General features: G+C 41.1%; 2 protein-coding genes across 3 annotated transcripts in view; both read left to right on the top strand.

Annotated features, from left to right (window-relative positions):
• The first annotated feature begins 3,676 nt into the window (after window positions 1-3,676).
• dap3 (death associated protein 3) lies at window positions 3,677-20,215 on the top strand. Of its 2 annotated transcripts, XM_080737591.1 has the most exons (13): window positions 3,677-3,766; window positions 7,607-7,648; window positions 8,139-8,246; window positions 8,441-8,542; window positions 9,408-9,516; window positions 11,269-11,361; window positions 11,485-11,615; window positions 11,766-11,846; window positions 13,760-13,924; window positions 14,750-14,809; window positions 15,450-15,539; window positions 17,423-17,540; window positions 20,009-20,215. In XM_080737591.1, the coding sequence occupies exons 2-13, from the start codon at window positions 7,610-7,612 to the stop codon at window positions 20,092-20,094; spliced, it is 1,182 nt and encodes a 393-aa protein (XP_080593717.1). In that variant the 5' UTR covers window positions 3,677-3,766; window positions 7,607-7,609; the 3' UTR covers window positions 20,095-20,215. The 2 variants fall into 2 exon arrangements, with proteins under 2 accessions (XP_080593717.1, XP_080593718.1); XM_080737592.1 differs by lacking the exon at window positions 11,269-11,361 and having other exon boundaries at window positions 9,408-9,489.
• A 1,968-nt stretch (window positions 20,216-22,183) lies between these two features.
• The window catches only part of gba1 (glucosylceramidase beta 1), a 33,391-nt gene continuing 28,852 nt past the window's right edge, over window positions 22,184-26,722 (top strand). The window contains exon 1 of the mRNA XM_080737157.1: window positions 22,184-22,330. The gene's annotated coding sequence lies outside the window, so the exon portion shown is untranslated. The remainder of the gene's footprint in view (window positions 22,331-26,722) is intronic.

The following is a 26,722-nucleotide window of genomic DNA, read 5'->3' as shown; positions in this document are numbered from 1 at the left end:
TACTTGGGTATCATAGTGGTGTAGTGTATCTTGTACACCAGGCCCATTGCAAGTTGCTGTACTCTGTCATCTACTCTGAACACACACACTCCCTGGATGCCAATCTAGAACCTCTGCCCTAAATTTTTCAAATGGGCCTTTTCTAGCGCCACCTAGTGGCCGATGTTCGCAAAACACATTTCGGTACTCTACTCTTACAGATTTTGTCCAAAAATCCTACAAATCGGTAGGCAGTATCTCGACAGTTATGTGATCGACACGGATCTGTCCGATTTTGCATATTCCATCCTGATTGGCTAAGATTGGCTTCCAAAGTTTGTAGGATTGAGCCGTTTGGAACAAAATGCCTCAAATCCCAAACGCAAAGTGCAATCATCATGAAATCGCGCACACACGTTCCCACTAGGTCGAAGAAGAAATGCCACTTAAAATTTTTGAAATCAGCCTCATGGTGGCGCTATAACAGGCCGATTTGTGGTTTTACCTATAACTCCACCGATCAGTTTCAAACTTTGTAAGCGCACTCCCTAGAGGCTAAGGATAAACCTTTGCCCTGCATTTTTCACATCAGCATTTTATAGCGCCACCTTTGGGCCGACTTATGTAAAACACATTTTTGGATATTACTCCTTGAGATTTTATCCAAAAATCACGGAAATCAGTACACAGTATCTCTATAGTCATGTGATCAAGTCCGATCGTCTGCTATTTCATATTCCATCCTGATTGGCTAATATTGGCTTCCAAAGTTTGCAGGATTACCATGAAAGATCTAAGGTGAAGAACACATGCCACCCTTTTTACATTGGCCTATTATACAGTAGCACCACCAGGACGCCTGGCCTGGTGGAGACCTGTGCTCGGAAGAGCACTGCTTCTAGTTATTATAGAGGAGGCTATTTAGTTAGTGACGACAATTGATAACATGGCGACGACTGAAGTGGAGCAAATGTGATTGTTCTGCTTCTTTTTTGAAGGGGGTTTGTTTGGAGAGCAGACCCTGAGACTCTGGCTGTGTTTAAAGATGCAGAAACATGTAGAAACATGGGGGATATAAAAAAAATATATATATATATATTATTATTAGGCCTATTATTATTATTACATTATTAAATAATTACATTCAGAGACCTATGGTGTGGTTACTATTAGCCTACTACTATATACTATGACTAACTACTAATGTATTATTATTTACTATGCTACTGCTGCAGTGTAGCTAGTGATAAATAGGCCTACAATTAAGTAGACTAATAAAGTAGCCTAATAATTAACCCAAAAGCACGTAAGCAAGTAAGACACCCTAAAGAGCGAGGGCTGGGCGCGTGCGCGCATCCGCCTGGGTGACAGCAGACTGCTGAGCGAGCACTGGCGCTTTTGCATGGGATCAACTTTGACCCAAAAATGCACAGACCTGGTTGATTGTTTAAGTTTGACAAAATGCGGCCATATTTTCCCAAATATGGAGATGACTGACATCTGACATTATAATGTTTGATGAACATGAGACTGACACGATATCTCTATATAGGGGCGCATTCCCAGATATGGGCTTAATATTGATGACATCAGCGGGGACGGATTAACCCCCGCGAGGGCCCTGGGGCTGCCAATCTTTTAGGGTTCCCCATTCCCCACCATAACCCCCCCTCCTTACGTGCAGAAGCCTGCTGCTCGTATTTTAAGGTGTGATGACCATGTGCGGGTCAAGAAAGCACATTTTATCGTACAGGATTTACATGTAATAGGGGGCCCACAAATATGATATTCGGCCTCACCAGCCCCATGGTTATGTCAGAAGCCCTGGACATCAGGGATCTCCATATGGGCACAAGGACGGAATTCATTTGCAACATTGTTGTGATGTCAGAACAACAGGTCCTTCTGCTGACCTGGGATGAGGTGATGTCAGAACATGTGAGCTTTATCCTTATGCTGAGCTGGGATGAGGTGTCATTGTAAATGGTAAATGGTGCAAGCGCCTTTATCCAAGGCGCTTTACATTGTGCATTACATTCACCCATTCACAAACACATTCATACACCGATGGCAGAGGAAACCATGCAAGGCACCAACCAGCTCACCGGGAGCAACTAGGGTTCAGTGTCTTGCCCGAGGACACTTCGACATGTTGACAGGGGGAGCCGGGATTTTAGCCGACGACCCACGGATCATTGGCCAACGCCAACCTGCTCTACCTCCTGAGCTACAGCCGTCTTCTGACATTGTGATGTCAGAAGAGTGATGGACAGACATGAGCTGGAGGTTGTCTTACTAAGTAGCGACCTACGGTCGCAATAATAAATAATAATTAATAATACAATAAAAATAAAGAAAGTAATAATAAGTAGCCTAATAAAGTAGTAGTATAGGCTATAAGAGTAGAGCAAGACCTAATATGATGTATGGAACGAGAGCAGATACTAGACTTTTGAGGCTTCAGGCTGGGGCTGTGACTCTCTCCGCCACACTCACCCCCCTTTGACTCCTCCTACGGGGAAGCCCGGATCCGACATCCCTATGGAACGAGAGCAGATACTAGACTTTTGAGGCTTCATGTGGGGCAGGGCTCTCTCCGCCACACATGGTGTACTGTGAACCCTAGGGTACTACTTTATTGTTATTGTGAAATAAGTCACAATTTGTGACTTATCCAAAGTGTGCGCCATATGATACGTGAAAGAAAAAATCAAACCTCGGTTCGAAGTGAAGTGGTGAACTTTTATTCTATGTGTTCTAGAGTTATGAACTCTGTGATCTATACATGCTTTATATTCTGAATGAATTAATGATTTTATCTGGAGGGCCGAATTGTCATGTGAAGCTTGACCAATCCTCAAAGTATCCAATCATCAGACCGGGACGGACACTACACACATACGTACGGACGGACGGACGGACGGATGTACGGGACAGATAAAACCTGTTCATTCTGGACTGATATGACCATATATGATATGGACATGGGACACACATTTTGTTTTTGAAAAACCCTATTCATTCTGGACTGATATTCTGGACGTACGGGACAGATAAAACCTGTTCATTCTGGACTGGAATGACCATATATGGACATGAGGTGACAGACATTTTGTTTTTGATAAAACCTGTTCATTCTGGACTGGGATGACCATATATGGACATGAAACACACATTTTGTTTTTGAAAGAACCTGTTCATTCTGGACTGAAATGACCATATATGGGCGTGGGACACACAAAGCCACTCATTGGAAGCGGCTTTCACCGCTTCAAAAATATATAAGGCTAGGCTGTATGTTTTTCATGGCATGGGTTCTGACCTAAATGTGTCAATGGAAGAGTAGACCACCTGCAACCACTGCAGTGGGGCTACTGTTATATTGTACTAGTAAAACACAGCCATGCAGCATGCATGTACCTTACAGATTGGTTAAAACAAACTTTTCATTCATTTAAAATAAGTACCGGATTGCAGCTTTAAAAAATAACAAATACAATTGCGCTTATTTTATTTAATTGTTATTAGTATTGTTTATTTTTAATTATTATTATTGTTGTTATTACAATTGTGATTATAATTATTTAAATGTTTGTATTTATTTTGTATATGACCTCTCCTTCTTCAACATACTCCTAGACACACAGACCTGGAAGTGAACACGACGTGAGTCACGTGACGTCACTTCTTGCTTTGAGATAACTGCAAGATGGCGCTGCCCGTGGTCTGTGCTCCACACTGCACTGTGTGACTTTCTGCACCGTTTGACTTTCTACTGACACGCAAGGTGAGCACAACGACGCTGTCGCTCGAAAACAGCCAATCTACAAGCTCACAACGATAGATTGGCTATTTTCGGTGGTTGCCAGAACGTGCCACCTTCAATATGGAGAATTAAGGGGATCCCCCACTCTCCTATCGATATGTTGAGATAGGGTTGTTTATTATTATTATGTTTTAAATTGTTACTTCCATAATCCATAACTGTCTTAACCTGCTGGCCAAAATCTGAAGGAATGTGGATATCATGATATCAACATGATCAATTTGCACTGATTGTTATTGCCTAATAGTTTTGGTGACTCACTATAAGCTGCTTATAGCAGGCTTAGCCCCTCTCGAGACCCTAAATTACCTCGTTTTGTATTTCCAAATATATAAAAAAGCTAGAGCAGACTATATTATAATACCGTAGGTAGGCTAACAGGCTGGCAATATAAAAAGTAAACAATATACCATGTCCACTCTGGGGAAGGCTGCTCTTTAGCTGTTTGGGTTTGGACACAGAATATTCTACACATATTTTTAAATCTGAGAAAAAAAAGTGTTAATCCATTTGTATAGACTTTCCCCCCACACTTCCCATGGGGACTATATTTAGTGAAATCTAATAAACAAATCACATGATCATAAGGCTTCACCTAACCCTACATCAGGAGCCAAGATTGATCAGGCAGGGGCAGGTGGCAGGAATTGACATGTCATACATGCAACAGAACAGACAGGGAATCTAATGCTTGGGAAATGAGGAAAGACCTGTGACAACACTGCTGCTTGGGTGTTCTTCTGTGTTGTGACAATACATTAAAGGGGAAGACCACCCATTTTCAATAATGAACTGTGTCATTAATATACCTTAGAGGAGTTGTGTGGAAATAGAAAAAAAGTCCCCCCCCTTCTGTGTTGCCTAGAACTGGAGTAGCCGCAAATTGCAACACTAGATTTTTTATAATCGGATGAATCTAGGGTTGCAATACCTCCCATAGGCAGCCAATGCATCAAAACGTTTTTTTTGCTATCTGATTGTGTTAAAAGACGTGAAACTCACCAATGTTGCGGCTCTATGGAAAGCTTGGAATTTACTTTTTCTATCTGCAAAGTGTTTGTTTCAGAAAAATCCACAGTAGACATGTTAGGAGCTACTTTCTATCCAAGAAATTTGTTTCAGGTGATATTTTTTTCTAAGTCCTGGAGTTTGGAAGCGCTCGTGGAAAATCCCTCAACGGTCCTGACTCCTGTGACCACCTGGTTCTAAATGTCACATTATGCAGGAGGCAACGGGACATGGCGTTATAGAAGACGAGCGCTTCCGAAGTTCAACACTTAGAAAATAAACCATGTCTGCTCGGATTTCTTGACAGAAAATAAATCATAACAATTATACAGTGGATTTTTCAGAAACAAACACTTTGCAGATAGCAAGAGTAAATTCCAAGCTTTCCATAGAGCCACAATATTGGTGAGTTTGAAGTCGTTTAATACAATCAGATAGCAAAACAATGTTTTGATGCATTGGATCCCTATGGGAGGTATTGCAACCCTAGATTCATCCGAATATAAAAAAATCTAGTGTTGCAATTTGCGGCTAGAACTGGAGGATTGATTTTGGGGTTTGTATTGTAAATTACAACTTGATGACATCACACATTGTAAATTACAGTACAAACCCCAAAATCAATCCTCCAGTTCTAGGCAACACAGAAGGGGGGGAACTTTTTTCTTTTTCCACACAACTCCTCTAAGGTATATTAATGACATATTTCAATATTGAAAATGGGTGGTCTTCCTCTTTAATGTGGCTCTCCTGAGGCATGCTGTGTGTTGTATGACCGGCCACAGAAAACATTCGCCAACATACCTTGCAGTTCGCTTATTATATTCATATTTGATTGAGTGATTGAATACTTAAATAGACAGAAATGCAAACAGCACGAGTACAGTCAAACACTTGGTCTAAACGGATAACACCAAAGAAGTCCTTCTTGGTCGTGTTTCCATTTGGCTCTTGTTTCTATTGGGGTCCCACTGAATGATGCTGTTAAGCCAAGTGTTTGATTCTTCCCAGTTCTCAGTCACTCTTCTACTTGTGCATGCATGGGTTTTCTCTTCAGTTGTGGATGTGTATCGGAGCCGGGTAGCAATGCTGGAGTCTGTAACTAGCAGGGTTCCCACGGTCATGAAATTCCTGGAAATATTTTGAAATTAGAAACATATTTTTCCAGTACTGGAAAAGTTTTAGAATTGATCAAGGGTCCTGGAAGGTCCTGGAAAAAATTGCTATGCATTGTCTTTGGTTATTGATTTTGTTAATACCTCTGAAATGACAAATTAAACATTGGCCAAATTGTCTAATATTAGAGGCAGAAATTGTGAAAATAACCGATCTACATGCTCACAATGCCTCGCAACGCGTGTAGATCTGCTATTTTCACAATAGAAACGTGTTATACAAAATTCCTCAACTCTTAGTGCTCGTCAGGGTGCCAGGTCCCCAGTTAAATATGATTATTTCGGGGGTCACGGCCTGAAAAGGTTGAGAACCACTGGCATACACTACCTGTCTTTGGCCATTGCGCATAGGACTAAGCGACTTGTTATTGAGCTGAATTATTGTTATATAGTCCTGGAAATTGGGTTAAATATTCTGGAAAAGTTTTGGAAATGAATTGGTAAAAAAATGTGTGGGAACCCTGAACTAGTATAGTACAAGGGCAGGTACAGACAGACAGGATTTGGCACAGAGATGTATGCACAGGAGCTCTTACCACTGGGTCCAATGACACATTTGCTGGCCCTTCTACATTTTTGAATATGGTGTTGATGTGTGTTTGACAGACATGTTGTGTATGGCTTTATGAGAATATTGAACAGGACGTGAGATTTTATTGTCAATTACAGGACAATTCAGGCGACAGCTTAAATAAATTAGGCATGTCATACGACATACACAAGTAGTACATAAATCGAGCATAAATAGACTTGTTAATACTAATAGCCGGGGAGCCACTGGGCCAAAAGCTCAAAGAATAGGATGTTACCTGTGATGTCATGACATACTTTTAATTTTTGTTTTTTCTATTAATTTGGTCATCAAGGTCCACAGAATGAGAGGCCTGCTCTGCCGGAAATCCTGCAAAAAAAAGTTATGGCCATTTGTATATTCACTCCATCGACTTCAATATACAGGAAAGAAACACACCAAAAAAAATATGCTTTAAGTAGCATGTGAGAGGTCAAACTAGGGGTTCTTGATGATTCTGAATCCATTGCAAGCATTTGTTTTGCATGAAAAACATTCCTTGGGCTAGAAAACGGACCAAAATAAAAGTGAAAAGTGATGACTCATCACTTTTCACAGGTTTGAGAGGCTGAAATCTAACCCAAGGAATGTTTTTCGTGCAAAACAAATGCTTGCAATGGATTCAGAATCATGAAGAACCCCTAGTTTGACCCCTCACATGCTACTTTTTTTGGTGTGTTTTTTTCCAGTATAGTGAAGTCAATGGGAAACTTTTTTTCGCAGTATTTCCGGCAGAGCAGGCCTCTCATTCTGTGTACCTTATTGACCAAATTAATAGGAAAAACTACAATTTGGAGTATGTCATGACATCACAGGTCCTCTCTCATTTTGGCCCAGTGGCTCCCCGGCTATAAATAGTGCAGCTCTCGCCGACAATAATTTAACAACAACACGCTGCCTGTTAGTTTGTAGATCACTTCTTGTCGGAGAGTGACCGCAAAGCACAGCAGAGTAAGAATTGAGCTTCAGAAGAAGCTGTAGTCATATATGCTTTTATTGATTACATGATCCATAATAACAACTGATACTTGGTGATCTGTGTTCCAGACCATGGCGCTACACAAAGTGTTCCTCAGACTGAGACCCACGGTGAGTAAAAATACACTCAGAAGTTGAACCATTATGATATCGATAGTTTGATTGATTGTGATGTATTTTTTATTGATTTTCTTTCTCTCAGATACATCGATTTACAATCAACAATTTAGGCATTGTCAAGGACCCCCACAATTATATGTATTTGGCCGCGGACCCCATCTCAAATTATTGTGTTCCAGGGACCCCCCAGAAGCAAAGATTTGAGTTTCAAATGTTCGCTTTAAATTCAAAGATTTGCTCAAATGTTCACAATTAAAAAAAAATATAATGCTAAAAATAATGCTAAAAAAAATATAATGCTATTTTTTAATAGCTTTCCAGGTCATCCAGAGCAACATTCAATAAGAAAGGACAGCACAAGGTCAAGGATAGAAGTATCCAGGCATCAAATGCATACAGTAGAAGTAGTAAACAAAAAAACTAAAAATCAACAGTACAGATACATGATGTTTGTTCTGTTCTGTTGTGTTCCTGTGTGCAGGTCCGGCTCATACACACAGGTTTGTGTGAGCAGCAGGAGGTTCTGGCCGTGGCCCGTGAGCATGCACAGGAACCTCTGTCCGTTTTCAGAACCCAGGAGACTGACCCGGTAAGTACTGAGACTGTCCCTTCCCTCAAGAACTTCTTTCTGCTAATTACTGTACAAAAGGATGGGGGGGGGGGTCCCCAGTTAAAATGATTATTTAGGGGGTCACAGCCTGAAGGTTGAGAACCACTGTCCTACAGTACATGAGTGTTTAAAATGTCTTGTCCAACCACATATATTTTGCTTGGTCTTCTCAGGCGTGTCACTCAGAGAGACATGCAGGACAGTACTACCGGCTGCCCCCCGCGACCATCAAGACCCTGTTCCCCCACGGCCTGCCGCCACGCTTCCAACAGCAGGTGAGAGAGATCTGCACTTTTTTCACCACAGGGGGGTCTTCAACGTTTTCAGGCCAAGGACCCCTTAGCTGAGAGAGAGAGAGATGAAGCAGGGACCCCCACTACCTTATCATAGATTCCATATAGTTTCATTGTTTGACAGCACAATCGTCAGTGTATTTTGGATTCATGTCAATTTGTGTTTTCAGCAAGTGCATAAATAGGCCTGGTGATGAGGGGATGGGTATGCACCTGGGTGGACGAAATGGTTTCTACCAGAGTCGGAGAGAACAATCCCAGGGGAAAAGCTGTTTGTACCAATGCACTGTCTAGACTCTATATCAAGTTAAGCAAAATATGCAAACCAAGTTCAACCTGTGGACAATGTTCTTCTTCATGCCTGCGTATAACCAAGTCTGGGTGCATCAGTGAGTTTTGATTGAGTTTGTTTGGAGCTGACAAAACTGCACTTTCACATTATAACATTGCAGATAGATTCTCCGGAATAGAAAGCCTGCAGTTTCTATTAGCTTGGATTCCCCATTGATGAGGTCACTGGCAGAGAGGGGTTTCTAAACTGCCCACAGCCCTCCTATGAGACACATACTGAGTAGAGAAAGAATTATGCTATTTCATCATGAACATTATAGTGAGGACCAATTATATGAAGATAGGTTGAAAAGTGGGGAAGTCGCCCTTTAGTTTTTATTTAGTTTTCATGATAAAAGGTAGTCAACCAACATTTTTCGCACTAGTTGTAGTCGACGAAATGAACACTAGACTCAGTCCTAACGATCAGATTTGAGAAACGAGTCAGTTGCGTTTGCCGGCAATGTGAACAAAGTCCCAAGATTTCATAAAGGTGTTCCTGTGTGTTTGTGTGCAGGCGAAGACCTTCAATGAAGCGTGTGTGATGGTCAGACCACCTGCCCTGGAGGTCATCTCCTACCTACAGAGAGCTGACTACAGTAAACCTGCCCTCAGATACCTGCTGTGTATCCTCTGAATGCTACTATGACACACCAATACCCTCTTTTAGCTGGTTCTGACTGAGTAGGGCTGGGCGATATGGTGATGAATATCGTTGAGACAATACAATGTCTCCACGATACGCCTTTTCAGAGATATCTTGTATATCGTGATACAATGACGGAGAGCCTTATAAAGAAATCCTGTTGAATTGTTAATACGGAGATTCATTGCAGAATTAATTTAAATCTGAATTTTGGTCTAAATCAGTAGTTCTCAAACTTTAAAATGTCAAGGTCTCCCCTTAATTCTGACAGTATACAGTATACAAACAGTCCATTTGGTTTCATTTGTATATTGTCAGAGTTATATACTTGTAAGGGTCAATTTATCAATCTTTTTCTTTTAGTTTGTGTTACCTTGTAGGTGGTTGTGCTGTTAAGTAACGTGAAAAATAACCATAAAAACCAACATGAAAGAATCGTGATAAGATCGTGTATCGTGATACCGCTTGGGAAAATAACACGATATTGTATTTTTTCCATATCGTCCCACCCCTAGTTCTGAGTAGGGCTGGGCAGTTAACCCAAAAATACATGTAAATCAAAAACAATATTCACAACCTAATAATCGAGGAGTGCGTTTTATTTTCTTACGTATCGACTAATCGACACAAGAAATTCATATAGATCATTTATAACCGACTGAATTGATTCGTCTAATTAACCATTGTAACTATTATATTTCGTTGTACAGTGCTGGTGTGGAAATAGCAGATCTACAAGTTCACAGCAAAAACAAAAAAAGCATTAATTGTAAATGAGGCAAAACTTGTTACTGATTTGAAGTCGTCACATTGCATGCCTTTTTATAACTTATTACAAGTACTTACGGATGCGGTTTAGTATTTTCATTTCGGTATGAGTGAGGACAGCATAAGATGTCCCCCACATTTAAGGTCATTAAGCCACGGCACGCCAATCTTTAAGCCAAATTAAGTCATTAAGCCAAAGTAAACCTCATTAAAGCTGTGAAGGCGTTGAGTTGAATCAGTTGTTTCATGTTCTTATAAAACCTCATTGAGCCATTCCGAGTATTTATACAGGGATTAACACTAATGGTTGCCCAACTGCCCGGTGCAGGTAAAAAAAAAATAAAAAAAAAGGTTGGGAAGGTGAAGTTTGCTACCTGGTTGCCCGACCAGGCAGGTGCAGTAAGATAATGAGATATCTGTCTTTAGATACTCGGAACAGGACTAGAGTTCGTCTCCCTCTCCCTCTTTTGAGATGGTCCCCAGATGATCGTGAAGTCATAATTTAAGGTCTTATTAAGACCTTTTTAATACCTCAAGAAAGAAAAGAAAATAGACCATTACCTCATTAAAAGTAATCAACAAACTATACTATAAAAACAAACATTAGCCAAATAATATAAGAAAGAGGCAAACCTTTGAAAATAGCCGATCTACAAGCTCACAACGCTCAAAAACATTTTATTGGGGAACCATACAAATATTTCTGGGACCCATTTGAATGACCACCAGGCTGGCGGTCCCTGGACCCATTACATTGAAAACCAAGCAACATCACTGCAAGTAGAAGGTAACAAATAAGTTCAAATGTGCGGTAATTTAAATTTTACGATTTCACGATTATGAGGGAAACGGCCATGACTTGAGGGCAACATGACCTGTACTTTCCCGATGGGCAATTGCCTCTGAGACCTTAGTGTCAACCCCTGTTTATAGAGTGACCTTTGACTCAAGTTGCATGTATCAGATGGGTTGAAGGGCTCTGGGAAGACCTTGTCCCTCTGTCACACCGTGCACTACTGCTCCTCACAGGGATGGCTGGTCCTTCACATACCCGATGGTATGCACACACACACACACACACACACACACACACACACACACACACACACACACACACACACACACACACACACTCTCTCACACACACTCACACAAGTGCTTGTGGCTCTTGTCCCTGCAGCTCACCTGTGGGTGAAGAACTGCAAGGAGCTGCTGCCGTCGTCCTTCAACACGTCTCGCTTCGACCAGCCACTGGAGGCCTCCACCTGGCTGCGCAACTTTAAAACCACCAACGACCTCTTCCTGTCAAAGGTAGCCCTGTTTCCATGTGACGTTTTGTCAAGCCATTAAGGTGGGGTATTATGGATATTTTGTATTGCTTAATGGTAAGGTTGAAAATCTGTGCGTGCGTGCGTGCGTGCGTTCACTTCATAACATTGACCATACCTGCCTCTTCCTCAGCTGAAGACAACACATCGTTACATGTGGACGAAGAGGGAGTTCACTGACGAGGGGCGGCCACTAGGGGAGCTGGTGGACCAGGTGAGTCCATGTGGCTCTTTCTCTATAGTCTGTTGGAACGTGGGCATTCTATGCCCCAGAAGCGCGGGGATACACTACCCGGCAAATCTCACCGGGAGTCTCCGTCATTAATTCGGTTGTTCGGTGCCACCGAGATTTTGTGACTTCCCGAACCGAAATAAATTTGTCTCTAAATGTGGAGTATGCATAGGCCCCTAGCCTCTCCCCCCTTTTCGCGTTCCCTTTACGGACTTGACGCAGACAGGTTGCTGCCCACACTCAGTACAAAACACTGGTGAAGGCCTAACAAGGCAAGCAAGGGCATGGTACCCTCATACAACCCTTCCCCAGCCACCTGGATCACCTAACCCAGGAAGTGTGTTTGAACCTTGAACCTTACCCTAGGTCATTGTTCCACTCCACACGTTCTAGACTTCCAAGCTGTGGAACATACTTGGAAGGCGTTGACACATACTTGAAGGTGTCCTTCCTTATATTATCACCACTTTACCCAAATACAGGTGGATTCTGCTTTTCAATGGGAATGGAGTAGTTTCTACCTTCTTGCCATTTGCGGGTTTCTGCAAAAATACGGTCCTTTCTGTATAAATATCTTTGAAAGGCAAAACATGGATAGAAACCTGTGGATAAAATGCATTTACAGGACATTTCAGGAAAAGAGCAGTGAAGCCTGGTGACCCTGTGGCAGCCCACTTTAAACAAAAGGGTCACAGCATCACCTCTTTCAGATATTGGGGCATTGAAAAGGTTAACACACCACTCCGTGGTGGAGACCACAATCGTCGTCTCCTCCAACGTGAGGCTTTTTATATCTATATGCTCAATACTATGGCTCCTCACGGCCTAATTGAGGAATTCGATATAAAACCATTTCTGGGTTAGCTTTTTTCAGTTGTGTTTTAAATACCTTTTAATTTTGTAATCTTTGTCATGTTCCGCATAGGCACATGACAATGTGCCTATGCGGAAAATGGCATATGCCTCATGCCATTTTCTTTGTCAATATGTGTCCTATAACCTGTATATTGTTATATGCTGTATCATTCTTTTATATTTGTATGGTTTCATGATTACTGTTAGTCACTGAGCACAATGTTTTTGTTTTGCAGTTTATTTTCTTTGCATTACTTGGAATACTTTTCTTAACCCCCCCATTCCCTGATCTATTTAAAAAATGCCATTGTTACCTATGTATAGGCCAGACACTGTTAACTGCAGCCTATTTTGTGGGTATCTCGTGTTAAGAGCAGTAGTGACGTATATTATGGGATGTAGTGATGTATATTATGGGATGTTTTCAGGGTATATCTGGTATGAAGAGCAGCAGTGACGTATATTATGGGATGTTTTCAGGGTATATTATGGGATGTTTTCAGGGTATATTATGGGATGTTTTCAGGGTATATATTATGGGATGTTTTCAGGGTATATTATGGGATGTTTTCAGGGTATATATTATGGGATGTTTTCAGGGTATATTATGGGATGTTTTCAGGGTATATATTATGGGATGTTTTCAGGGTGTATCTTGTATATTATGGGATGTTTTCAGGGTATATATTATGGGATGTTTTCAGGGTATATTATGGGATGTTTTCAGGGTATATATTATGGGATGTTTTCAGGGTATATTATGGGATGTTTTCAGGGTATATTATGGGATGTTTTCAGGGTATATATTATGGGATGTTTTCAGGGTGTATCTTGTATATTATGGGATGTTTTCAGGGTATATATTATGGGATGTTTTCAGGGTGTATCTTGTATATTATGGGATGTTTTCAGGGTATATATTATGGGATGTTTTCAGGGTGTATCTTGTATATTATGGGATGTTTTCAGGGTATATTATGGGATGTTTTCAGGGTATATTATGGGATGTTTTCAGGGTATATATTATGGGATGTTTTCAGGGTATATCTCGGGTGAAGAGCAGCAGTGACGTGGTGGGAGCCCTGATGAAGGAGCTCAGGCTGCAGAGCGGACAGCCAGACGCCGGCTTCCGATTGGCTGTTGCCGTGGACGGGGTCAACGCCCTCTGGGGGCGGACCAGCATCAAGAAGGAGGACAAGAGTGAAGTGAGAGCGCACACGCACGCACACACACACACACACACACACACACGCACAGTCGCACACACCTCCACTGTTCCCCGGCAAAATGTTAACCCATGGAATTATGTATTACTTTAGCTATTGAAAAATAGCAAATATCTGCGTGCTTGTAAATCTGCTGTTTTTGAGAAATGGTGAAAATATTTGCAAATTTTGAATATATATTTTTCAAAGCAGACTTCTGTAACTCAAATCTCTGCTTCTGGGGGTCCCTGGAATGACATATCTTGAGATGGGGGTCCGCGGCCAAATACATGTCATTTTGGGGGGTCCTTGACATGAAAAAGTTTGAGAGCCACTCATTTAAAAGAATGATTTAGAAGACATTTATAGAATCGGGGCAAAAAGACTTAGACATATTTTCATGATTTTTCAAAAATAGCAGATCTACAAGCTCGCATCTGCTATTTTTCAATACTTAAAGCATGACATAATGGTTGAAGTGGTTCAAATCTAAAGCGACAAAGACGCATTCCCGGCCAATCATTTTTAACCACTTTATCCATACCGGTATGTTTTTATGTTGGCCTTTCAAAAATAGCGGATGTACAAGCTCAGAACACATCATTCTTTTGGAATAGTGTTGGAATTTTTTTTAACACAAAAACTTCTCTTCTGGGGGTCCCTGGCACACACCATGTTCATATGGGTGTTTTTATCAATGTGGGGGTCCTTGGCATGCACATTTTTGAGAAACACTGGGATAATTAAACTAGGGGTCCTTGAAATGATAAAAGGTTTGGAATAACTGATCTCTCTCTCTATCTCTATCTCTTCTCTCAATCTCAGGTGTCTCCAGATGAGCTGACTCTGGTTCATAACCTCAGAAAGCTGATGAACAATGACTGGGTAAAAGTTAATTTAGACTACTACAGGGTTCCCACGGTCATGAAATTCCTGGAAATATTTTGAAATTAGAAAAATATTTTTCCAGTACTGGAAAAGTTTTGGAATTGATCAAGGGTCCTGGAAAGTCCTGGAAAAAATAGCTATGCATTGTCTTTGGTTATTGATTTTGTTAATACCTCTGAAATGACAAATTAAACATTACCCAAATTTCAAATATTAGAGGCAGAAATTGTGTAAATAGCAGATCTACATGCTCACAACGCCTCGCGTTGCGAGGCGTTGTGAGCATGTAGATCGGCTATTTTCACAATAAAACTGTTATACAAAATTCCTCTTGTCAGAGTGCCGGGTCCCCAGTTAAAATATGATTATTTCAGGGGTCACGGTCTGAAAAGGTTGAGAACCGCTGGCATACACTACCTATCTTTGGGCATTGCGCATAGGAGTAAGCGTCTCGTTATTGAGCTGAATTATTGTTATATAGTCCTGGAAATTGGGTTCAATATTCTGGAAAAGTTTTGGAAATGAATTGGTAAAAATGTGTTGGAACCCTGCTACTACGATTTGTAAAGAATTGGTGCAAACATCACTTGTTTCTTTTCACAATGATAACGTGAGTGTTCCTTCCTTGTCTCCTCAGTGTGGGGGGGCTGTGGTGGCCTCTCTCTCCCAGACGGGGTCTCTCTACACGCCCAACACGGCCTACCTGCCCCAGGAGCTGCTGGGAGAGGTCAGTAGAGCAGGCTGTCGTGGTACCCTAGAGCAGGGGTTCCCAAACTTTTTTGTCTCAGGGCACCCCATAAATATTTCTTTTTTAATCCGAGGCACCCCTACATTATAATTTTCACTCCCAGCACCTTAGATTTATAGTATATCGTCGTTGTCGGGTGGAAACCTTGTATGTCCAAAACCGTTCGTTTTGTATTTATCATCTATAAAATGTACTAAACTAGTGAAAACACATCGCGGTGCGAGGCGCTGTGTGCTTGTAGATCGGCTGTTTTCACTAGTTTTGTGCGACAGTCTTTACCAAAAGACGTACACATTTGAAACTTGGAGATACGAGGTTTCTGCCCGACAGTGACGATATTTTAGTGATTATGTTGCGAGGACAACGTTGAGATAATAGCCATTTTGGTTAGAATTGACTGAAAATGACTTTGTACTTTGTACTCAAATTATCTCGCGGCACCCTTGGACTGCCGTCACGGCACCCCACAGGGTGCCCCGTCACCCACTTTGAAAACCCCTGCCCTAGGGCACTGGTTCTCAAATACTGGGTCGGGACCCATTTGTGGGTCGCGGACACATATTTTATGGGTCCCTTAATCTTTTGTTTTCTGCATTTTGTACCAAAAAGGTTTTTTCATCGGAAGTAGTGAAAATAGCCAATCTACATGCAGCGCGAAGCAAATTGTTGTGAGCTGCTGAGATCTGCTGTTTTCATGAACAAAATAAAAGAAATCGATGATAAAAAAAAAAGAAATTCAAGAAATAAAAGAAAAACCTAAGAAATTCCATTTATTAGAAAATATATTTTTAAGAAGTAGTGAAAACAGCCGATCTACAAGCTCAAGTTGTGAGCTTGTAGATCTGCTATTTTCACTAGCTTGGGTCCCGGGTAAAGTCTAATTTCTCTTTTGAGTCTCTGGATAAAAGGTTTGTGAATCGATCATACATTGCTTCAGTTTAACCACTTGCACCCTCTCTAGACATGGTGAAACGAACCTGACCAGGAGGTCCCCAGCATTTTAACCACTTTAACCAATATTTTATACTTTGGCTATTAAAAAATAGCAGATATGAAAAGCAAACATTCAAACTAAAGTTTAGAGGTTTCATCCCGACAGCAACGATATGAATGGATGAATAGATTTGCTGATAAAAGGAAAGAGCACATCAACACTTCCACAACATATGACAAGCACAATATCACCGAGGATAAAAACGCTTGAGGTATAGGCTCAAATAAAAACGACTACATATAACAAACTATTACACAAGTAGCAGCAGCGGGCAACGAGAACATTGAGAGTGAGTGTATTGTCATTATAGTTTAGGTGTGTTTCTCAAATGGGGGTACGGATACCCCTAGGGATATGCGAAAGAAAATGGGAATATGTACAAAACATTGACAGTCTTTGTGTGAACCTTCTGATTTCACATTTATAAACCAAACTACATCAATAACCTTCAGTAGTACAACTGTTATTGCATAGAAAGCAATGTTTATTTGCCATTATGCTGTTTTATTTTGAACATTTTGGCATTGGAACTGTACTTTTGATGTCAATTATATAAGCAAAATGCTGTAAGCAGGGGAAGGGGGTCAGTATAAGGGGGAACTGCAACCAAAAAGGTTTGAGAACCAGTGGTTTAGGAAATGCAGCCCTAGTGTAGGGAGGGATTCCTCTTGCACTGTTTTCACAAATCACAGATTGGGACGTGGACTAACAAAACAGTTTTTATCCCTATTTTCATAAAATATTTGATGTCCTCAGTAGTATACAGTAATAATACAAACGTGTGAAGATATACAAACGTGTGTGTGTGTCTCTCTCTCTCTCTCTCTCTCTCTCTCTCTCTCTCTCTCTCTCTCTCTCTCTCTCTCAGGAGGGTTTTGACAGCATGGATCCCTTCATCCCAGTGTCGGTTTCCAACTACAGCGAGAAGGAGTTTGAGAGCTGTTACCTGTATTATCTGGACCGCTGCTGGCTACAGCACGCTCACAGTGAGTGTACAGTGACTTTACTGTACTTTACTGTACTTTATTTGTTTATTATGACGGGACAGTACCAGTTGATGAACACAGAAACACGAGTATGAAACACATGAGCACATGTGTAAACTCCTCTAGTCCTGGGGTTTTCAACAGGGGGTCCGGAGCCCCTAGGGTCCTCCAAATCTTTGTGTGATAGCAGCTTTTTTTCTCCCTTTCTATATTAACCACTTGAACGCTAGCGTCCATATTTGGAGAACTTTAGCCAAAAATAGCAGATCTACAAGCTCTGCGAGGCGTTGTGAGCGGGGAAATCTCGCTTTTGCGAATGCCCATCATTTCAACCGGAGGGTTAGCGACTCACTCCACGGACGTTAAGGTTAGGGTGAGGGTTAGAGTAGGGTGTTTGAAAAGATGACATGTAGTAATAGCGACACGCTCCCGTTGTGAGCTTGTAGATCGGCTATTTTCGGCAAAGAGGTTTCGTGTAGAGGAGAAAAGAGCAGACTAAGTACAGAGTGGTAAGTCAAGTTTATTAGGTAATGACGGCCGCTCAAGTGGTTAAGTACCGGTATCTGAAAACTCAAATTGACATGAATCAAAAATAAACTGATGATTGTGCTGTCAAACGATGAAACTATATGGAATCTATGAAAAGGTTGTGGGGGGTCCCTGCTTCATCTCTCGCTCAACTAAGGGGTTCTTGGCCTGAAAACGTTGATGACCCCTGCTCTAGTCCTCAGACATTAAACACTAAACAATACTGACATAACAAGACCTAAGAGGGTTAGAGGACAGCATAGTGCAAGAAACACAAATGCACGATACATTTCAAAAACAGTAAAATAAGAAAATGGAAAATAAGAAAAGATTAAGACTATTACTAGGGCAGACCTACTCTATTGTGGACTGATAAGTCATACAAGACTGATTGCTTTTGAACCACTGTTTCAATTGTCCTCTGAAAGCTGTGAATGTGGGCATTTCAGGGAGCTCATTCCAGGTACAAATAATTACAGTATAAGGTATAAGCGATTCATCAGACAGATTTGGCAATATAAAACGTATTACATAACAGCAACAGTAAACACACCAGCAATGATGCTAATTTCAGTCTTAATTTCAGTTCTAAGTATTTGGCAATATAAAACGTATTACATAACAGCAACAGTAAACACACCAGCAATGATGCTAATTTCAGTCTTAATTTCAGTTCTAAGTTATATTACAAACGGAAAACAGAACAGGTACAAAACCTACCTACTTATGTACGTAGTAAGTTATAGGCAAAATGCACTATTAAAGGAGACATCCAGACCAAAACACTTATAGGGTTAAATCTGCCTTTTATCATACCCCTTCATACCTGCTTTAGTCGATTTTTTTCATAGCTGCCCCTGTTGCTAGATTTCGGCTGCCCCTGTTGCTAGATTTCGCAGGCTCTCTCATAACTAACACAGTGGATTGTCCTTAGGCTAGTGCGGTCATTTCTTTAGCTTCAAAGTTAGTATTTTTTTATTGGATTGTGTTTACACAACGTCCTGAGATCAACCAAACCGCTGTTTTGACCTCACAGGCACCCTTACTTGTCAAACGGCTTCTGCTCTGCACCAGAGCAGGGAGAGGAGAGGCTAGAAAGGGAGGGAGGGAGGGGTCTGTTTGACAAGTAAGGGTGCCTGTGAGGTCAAAACAGCGGTGTGGTTCGTCTCAGGACGTTGTGTAAACACAATCCAATAAAAAAATACTAACTTTGAAGCTAAAGAAATGACCGCACTAGCCTAAGGACAATCCACTGTGTTAGTTATGAGAGAGCCTGCGAAATCTAGCAACAGGGGCAGCCGAAATCTAGCAACAGGGGCAGCTATGAAAAAAATCGACTAAAGCAGGTATGAAGGGGTATGATAAAAGGCAGATTTAACCCTATATGTGTTTTGGTCTGGATGTCTCCTTTAATGACAACTATTTTCACAATACGTTATCAGATAAATCACAGGATAGATTATAAATAGATGCAGGATTGGTTAACAACTTAAGTAACCATTTTTAAAGCTTGTGCTCAAAGGATTCAAAAGCATGACAATCTCTTATGGACAATGGGGAATTATTCCACATTGTCAGGGTTCATCGCCATGTTGTCTTGTGGTGGAGATTTTTGTCAAAATTCAATTTTTTCCACAGACATAGAAAATGAGTGGGAAATAATATTACCAGAAATATATACTGCAGATGGCCCTGAATGACCGGAACTCTCAAGAGTTATGGTGGTCCACTAGTACTAGTGAACTCTAGTGGAGACTTGAACATTCAGTAATTGTGTATTATTATGATCAAAATAAGAACATTATAATGTCTGTGAACAGATAATCTAAGGCCAAGTCTTTGCCATGGACACATTTGTCCATGTATGGACATATCGATGACCCCTGCACGTCGTATTTTAGTCCCACTGAATCGTTTTGTGTGTTTTTTCTTTTTTTCAGGTCGAACAGAAGAAGGAAAGAAAGAACTCATCTTTCTGAGCAATAGAAACCCTGCTTCTCTGGAGAGACTGTGTGCATTCATCTGAACACACACACACACACACACACACACACACACACACACACACACACACACACACAGATATCCTAAAATGTGTCCCTCTAACGTAACTTATGAATGTTTAATGATAATTGTCTCTTTCATAATAAAATGTCCCACAAAAGAAGAATACTGTCTTCTGGTTTATTGAAATAACGAATGTTTACGGATGGATTGTCGAGTTTGATAACAAACATGCTTATTTGTGTACAGTTGACTCACTGTAAGGTTCAATGATGATCGTAGGATAAGCCTACAGTCAAATATTTCCTCTTCCACGGGAAGTTTTACTGTTGTTTTGTCTATTTTGATGCTATGGGCCTGTTCTAAGCTGAGCCCTTCAAGTTTGTTACATTATTAATACGTAGCGACATATTCATATTCCTGAGACAATAATTTGACGACCAGGTCATCATCGGTCAGTTGGAGATTCCGTAGGAAACTCTTTGCCGGTCATTAAATTATTGCCTGAATGTGGAGGGGGGAAAAATCTCCATTAATTCAATGCTTCATAGGGTGTGTAATTGATAGAAGTAATTTTTGCGGTGAATTACTCCTTTAGAACGGGTACACATTATATTGTGTGTCATAATTTTATGCTTTAACTATTGAAAAATAGCAGATATACAAGCTCACAGCGCGGCACCGAGTGCCGCGCTGTGAGCTTGTAGATCTGCTATTTTTGAAAAATAGTGAAAATTCGAATTTTGACCCGATTCTATAAGTGTCTTTTGAATCCTTTTTAAGGTTTTTTGAAAAACCCAGGTTTCCATGTCAGCAATCTGGACAGCCATCGTCAAACAAAAGGTCCTTTTCACTTAAATGGAGCTCAGTTAGTCTGTTCTTGAGAGACTAACTATGTCAGTGGTTTTCATGTGAAGGACCCCCAAAATGATATGTATTTGGATACGGACCTCCATCTCAAAATATTTAGTTCCAGGGACCACCCCAGAAGCAAAGTTTTAGTTACAAACGTTCGCTTTAAAAATACATATATTCAAAGATTTGCACACATTTTCACGACTTTTTCAAAAATAGCAGATCTACAAGCTCGCAGCGCGGCACTCGGTGCCGCGCTGCGAGCTTGTAGATCTGCTATTTTTCACTGGTTAAAGCATTCAATAATTCTAGGCCTAAATGGGTTAAGAAGAAATGACACGACTCCATGTCGAGGCAGGGAGAGAGCTGCAGTGTGTGTGTGGTGTTGGTTTCATAATCTGTTATAAGCCCTTTCTTTGTAGAATTTCTGAAATATATCCAAACTATGACAATCTGTGGTCTTGTGACACATAGTCTTGACATCAACAGGGGATCATTCATGGGCAAATATCTTGGATACAATTTGGAATGTTTGACATAAATAATATATCATTTTCCAGGAAGATTTAATATGATTCATGTGGAAAGACCTTTGGAGTTTGTACCGAATTGAGCTGAAATTTCTATCACAGCCTTTAAGTCTACAAACCTACAGGATGTGATGCGTTGTGAACTTTTGAGCTTGTAGATTGTCTATTTCCAATAGTATACAACCAGGCACTCGTCTCTGCCTGTTTATTTTGACATGTGTCATAACTATTTCTCTGTGCTTTATTTGATAGTTCTTTTACATTTCATATTGAGGTTTCTCACACTATTTGAGTTTGAGATCACTTATTCAAATGGTATCATCACCTATCTGTAGCCTATATTTTGTATATGTGTTACTACTACTTGTTAGCACTTTTTTTTACAGGCACACTTTTTATTTTACTCTGATGTCTATGTGTCTGTTGTTTAGCTCGCTTATTTTTATAACTTTATGTCTGTAGTGTGCACACGGCCTAAGAGGGGATTTGGAACCCAGGGGGTCCCTGGACCCCAGTTTAAGGACCACTGTACTAATATATATTTGAACATCTTCAATAAAGTTGTTCATAAAAAGAGCATTATGCCATGCATGCCACATTATGCTACACAGAGCTGCCTCCTGGCGCCATCTGGTGGCTGACGAGACACACTGCATGCTCACATGACCTCCACGTCCTGCATGCTGTTCACGTGACCATCATGTCCAGGTCACATGACCACAACACAGCAGCTTCCTCTAAAGTCAGAGAACTTTACTCCTAGAATACATAACACACTACTCGGTGCTTTAAACCAGGACACAATGACACATAAACACATGGACTTCAACCATGTAAAACCTTGATCTACTTCACATGACAGAAGCTCAAAAGGTAACGTTCTTCTCACCTTACTTTGTAGCCTGTTTTTGTAAATGCAATGTGTCTGTCAGCAAAAGTGTTCGACCTGTGTGTGTGTGTGTGTGTGTGTGTGTGTGTGTGTGTGTGCGTGCATGCGTGTGTGCGTGCGTGCGTGTGTGTTGTTGACGTGCATCATTTTGATCATTATTCATGTGAATAATACCAATGTAAATCATTATTATATTTATTCATGTCAATGATTATTATTCATGTCATTATTGATGTGAGTGTAATCAGACAGAGGCTTTGTTAGAATATAATAGTAGGCCTAACAGCTGACTGTATTGCACGTTAAAAGGGTATTTCACCTGATACACTTCTGGGGTAATTTTAAAGTCTATCCAGGCTTTTGTTACCACCCCAGACAGTTTTTAATTGCTTGATTAAACATTTAGATTAGAATGATAATTTAGGCTATTTGATATTAATTTGATCAGACACGCCCTTTGAACGCATTGAACTTCAAACTCTGGCCATGGATCTTCAAACTCAATTTTAACCCTTTCATAAAAAATAATAAAAAAAGAAATGTAAAAAACATAGCCCTCTCATACATTAGAAGGAGGAAATATCAGTTAGTCTGGCTGCCAACTTAGCATTTATGGCATAGGTATGTTATTTGGTATATCGTTTTTTGTATTGGCCTAAAATATTAAAAATATATATATATATTCAAGTCATAAATCCACCTGCTGACCGCCTGTCAGCATTGAGCAATTTCTTTTATAGGGGGTAAAAGTTTGGGCCCATCACTTACTATACACTATACTATACTAACATGTTTACACTTTACATTCTACACCAGTAAGACTCCCTAATCGGGAGATAAGCGACCAGCGTGATTTTAGGTCCAAAAATGTGTTAAAGAAATCGGCCTGATGGTGGCGCTATATGGGACAGACCCATGTTGATGAGATGAGTGTAGACATACTGTGTAGCGATTTGTGTGATTTTAGGGCAAAAACTGTAGGAGCAGTGTTCAAAAATGTGTTTTAAAAAATGGGCCTGAAGGTGGCGCTATATGGGACAGATCCATGTTGAAGACATGAGTGTAGACTTACCGTGTACCGATTTGCGGCACAAATTAGGGCACAAAGTGTAGGAGCTCTGTTCGTAAATGTGTTTTGCAAGAACCGGCCTCATGATGGCGCTAGAAGAGGGGCATGTGAGAAAAGAGGAGATCCATGTTGATGAGATGTGTGTGTAGACATCTCTTTGTCTGCGGCAGAGCAACGCAGTGAGCAGCCGATTTGGGGGGCGTCATTTGGTAGTTTTTTAGCTTTTTGGCGGGGGTCCCTGGGGGTCCCTGGAGCTGGTGGGGTCCCTGGAAGGGTGGAGGTTGTGGATTGGCAGACAAGGATTGTGTGTGGAAAATTTCACATGGATAGGGGCAACAATGTCATTTCATGTTGTTGTTTAGCTTTTTGGCGGGGGGTCCCTGGGGGTCCCTGGAGCTGCGGGGGTCCCTGAAAGGGTGGAGGTTGTGGATTGCCAGACAAGGAGTGTGTGTGGAAAATTTCACATGGATAGGGGCAACGATGGCGGAGATATGAGTAGGGCAAAAGTGTGACGTGACAGACAGACTGACTGACGGACTGACTGACGGACAGACAGACAGGCGTTGGAGGTTTTGATAGTAACTGCGACCTGACGGTCGCAACTAGTTCAGCACACTCATAATGATTCAAACGTGTTTCTTAGTTATATGTTACTCAAGTTCATTAGTTAGTTCACTATGAATACATTGCAGCACATTGTTTTGATCAGCTTCATTCCGATTTTGTTGTACGCTCAAACCCTGTTTTTCTCCAACCACCCTTGGACAAACCCAGCCACCTTCCCTTTCCCAGTGGTTAGTTCTGCTTTTCTCCATTCACGCTCGGTCAAGTGTAGTCACGTTCCCCTTTCTCGTTCCCCCTATTTTTATAATGTTTATTATTGATTGTTATCAGGAATTTACCGTAGAATTAGGTGTGGGCGATACATCCGGCTATTCTGACGGTTGGGATCACGATTACGTCACACTCTGCTCGGCTCGGCTCGGCTGTGTCACCGGAACTGACGCCCACCCTCTGCGCCTACCTATAGGGCAGGGGTTTTCAAAGTGGGTGACGGAGCACCCTGGGGTGCCGTGACAGCAGTCCAGGGGTGCCGCGTGATAAATTGATAATATTTGGAATTTATTTGGACACTTAAAACAATATTTAGTATCATTTTAAACTTGAAGTACAGTTATTTTCAGTCAGTTCTGACCAAAATGGCTATTATCTCAACGTTTTCCTCGTAACATAATCGCTAAAATATGGCATAAATTTAAGGTATTGGGAGTGAAAATGACGAATATAATGTAGGGGTACCTCGGTCGGATGAAAATAATATTTATAGGGGTGCCCTGAGACAAAAATCTTTGGGAACCCCTGCTATAGGTTACAGGTGTGGTACTTAATTTCTAAGTACAAATTGTGCCTCATCGAAGGTTCAGGTGGGCGTCAGTTCCGGCGACACAGCCGAGCCGAGCCAAGAGCCGAGCCGAGTGTGACGTAATCGTGATCCCAACCGCCAGAATAGCCAAATATGTCCCATACCTAATTCTACAGTAAATTCCCGCGGTAACAGGTGGATAACAATCAACGATAGACAATGTAAAGGTTCAGGTTGTTTTGTTGACAGTGAGCTAAAACGTTTTCATGTAAACACGTTTATTTTGGGTGAACGTGACACTTTAATGTACCGGTACATGGACTCCTCAGGATATTTCACAGATGAACACAGCTGAAGGTAATCGTGTTAATTATGTCATCTATAATACAGTATCTGACTTAAAGTCCTGTTCGCAATTTGGTGTTAGGGGAGTTTCTCACCTGAACTGAGTCAGTGGGTCCCTAGACATGAAAAATCACAGAGGTGCTCGTCCGCCATAGTGCCAGGAATGGCGCAATGGCCAAATCAAATATGGCTGCCATCGGCTATGATGAAAATCCAACTTTTCTGTTTCTGGGTGTATATGCACATGTAATACCTCTATTTGGACTAATTGTGGTGTGGGGAATTCATTTCTGATATTGTTTTGACCATTTTGGGCGATTTGGACCTCAAAAGGTCATGGTCAAGGTCATTTTGCTATTCCGAAGACCGTGGGCCATAACTTGGCCATTGTTAGGAGTAAAAACAGGTGCAGTAGGTCTAAATCAACTAATGCTGACATGTATAATTCATTTCTGACATTGTTTTGACCATTAAGGATCATCTTGTCTTTGAAATATCAATGTCAATGACATTTTTCAAAAACGATTTTGTTCATTACTTGCACTTTTATAGTATTTTGTGTAAGTTTGTTACTATTTTATAGTAAGTTTGTTTTGTTTATAACAAAAGACATACTAGTGAGAAATACAACAAGTAAGCATCCACATTTAACTTTAAATTGGGGTTTAAAATGGGTGTTTAAATGAGCAAATAAGACTATTTACGAATAAAAGTGACAAATAAAATTACACAACAAAATCACACACACAATTAAATAACAATTTCCCTCAAAGTGCACCATATTGGGATTGTGTGCATGCAAGTTAGTATGAGGTGTTTTTACAGGATTGATTTGGCATTGTTCCATGGCAAAATATGATGCACAGAACTCCATCAGTGTCGAGTGTCTTGCTTCAGACATGGCAGGTGTGTACTAAAGTCAAAGTGCTCCTTCCATCCATCAGAGCTTGACATTGACTTTTTGAGGCAGTTGTCCTTTGGACAAGTATATTTCCCATTCACTTGTCCGGAGACAAAAGTCACTTGTCCGGATAAAAATTTCATACATTGAAATAATAACAAAAGGACGGCTAATGACCCCCCTTGCTCCCTCCACTCCATAGTATGGGCACTTGTCCCGGACAACAGGACAAGCCTTTATGTCATGCCCTGTTCCATGTTCTATTGGTTCTAGTCTTTCCTCAGGTTCCTTGGCTGTTCAAGCAGGTGGCAAGAAATGCGCTAGAAAGGTGCCTTGTTGGTCTCAGCAGTTGTACTTCTCTGCTACCAATACTGTGTCTTGTTCTGTCAAGGTCTTTGCCTCTCCAAAGTTTGTTAGACATTGTACTCGGTCAGAAGCCATAACTACATGTTTAATCCTCACCTGGCCCATGCAGTCATCTCCTGTCTCCAAGGCATATGTGCCTTGATCACTGTCTTGGCTAGTGGTGCTCCAAGATGAGACTGCTTGATGCAGTGCAAGTGAGTCTCACCAGTGCCATACTGCTGCCAGATCTCCTTCATCCCCAGTGCTTGGAAATATGGGGTGTAGTATAGCAGTAATGTGAAGGAGACAACAACTCTCTGGGGTCCGCTCATAGTTCCGACATCCCATTATTC

This window comes from Nannobrachium achirus (assembly GCF_963921795.1).
Source record: "Nannobrachium achirus genome assembly, chromosome: 2".
Lineage (NCBI taxonomy): Eukaryota > Metazoa > Chordata > Actinopteri > Myctophiformes > Myctophidae > Nannobrachium > Nannobrachium achirus.
Note: the sequence above shows the minus strand (reverse complement) of the source record. Positions and strands in the feature narration are given on the sequence as shown.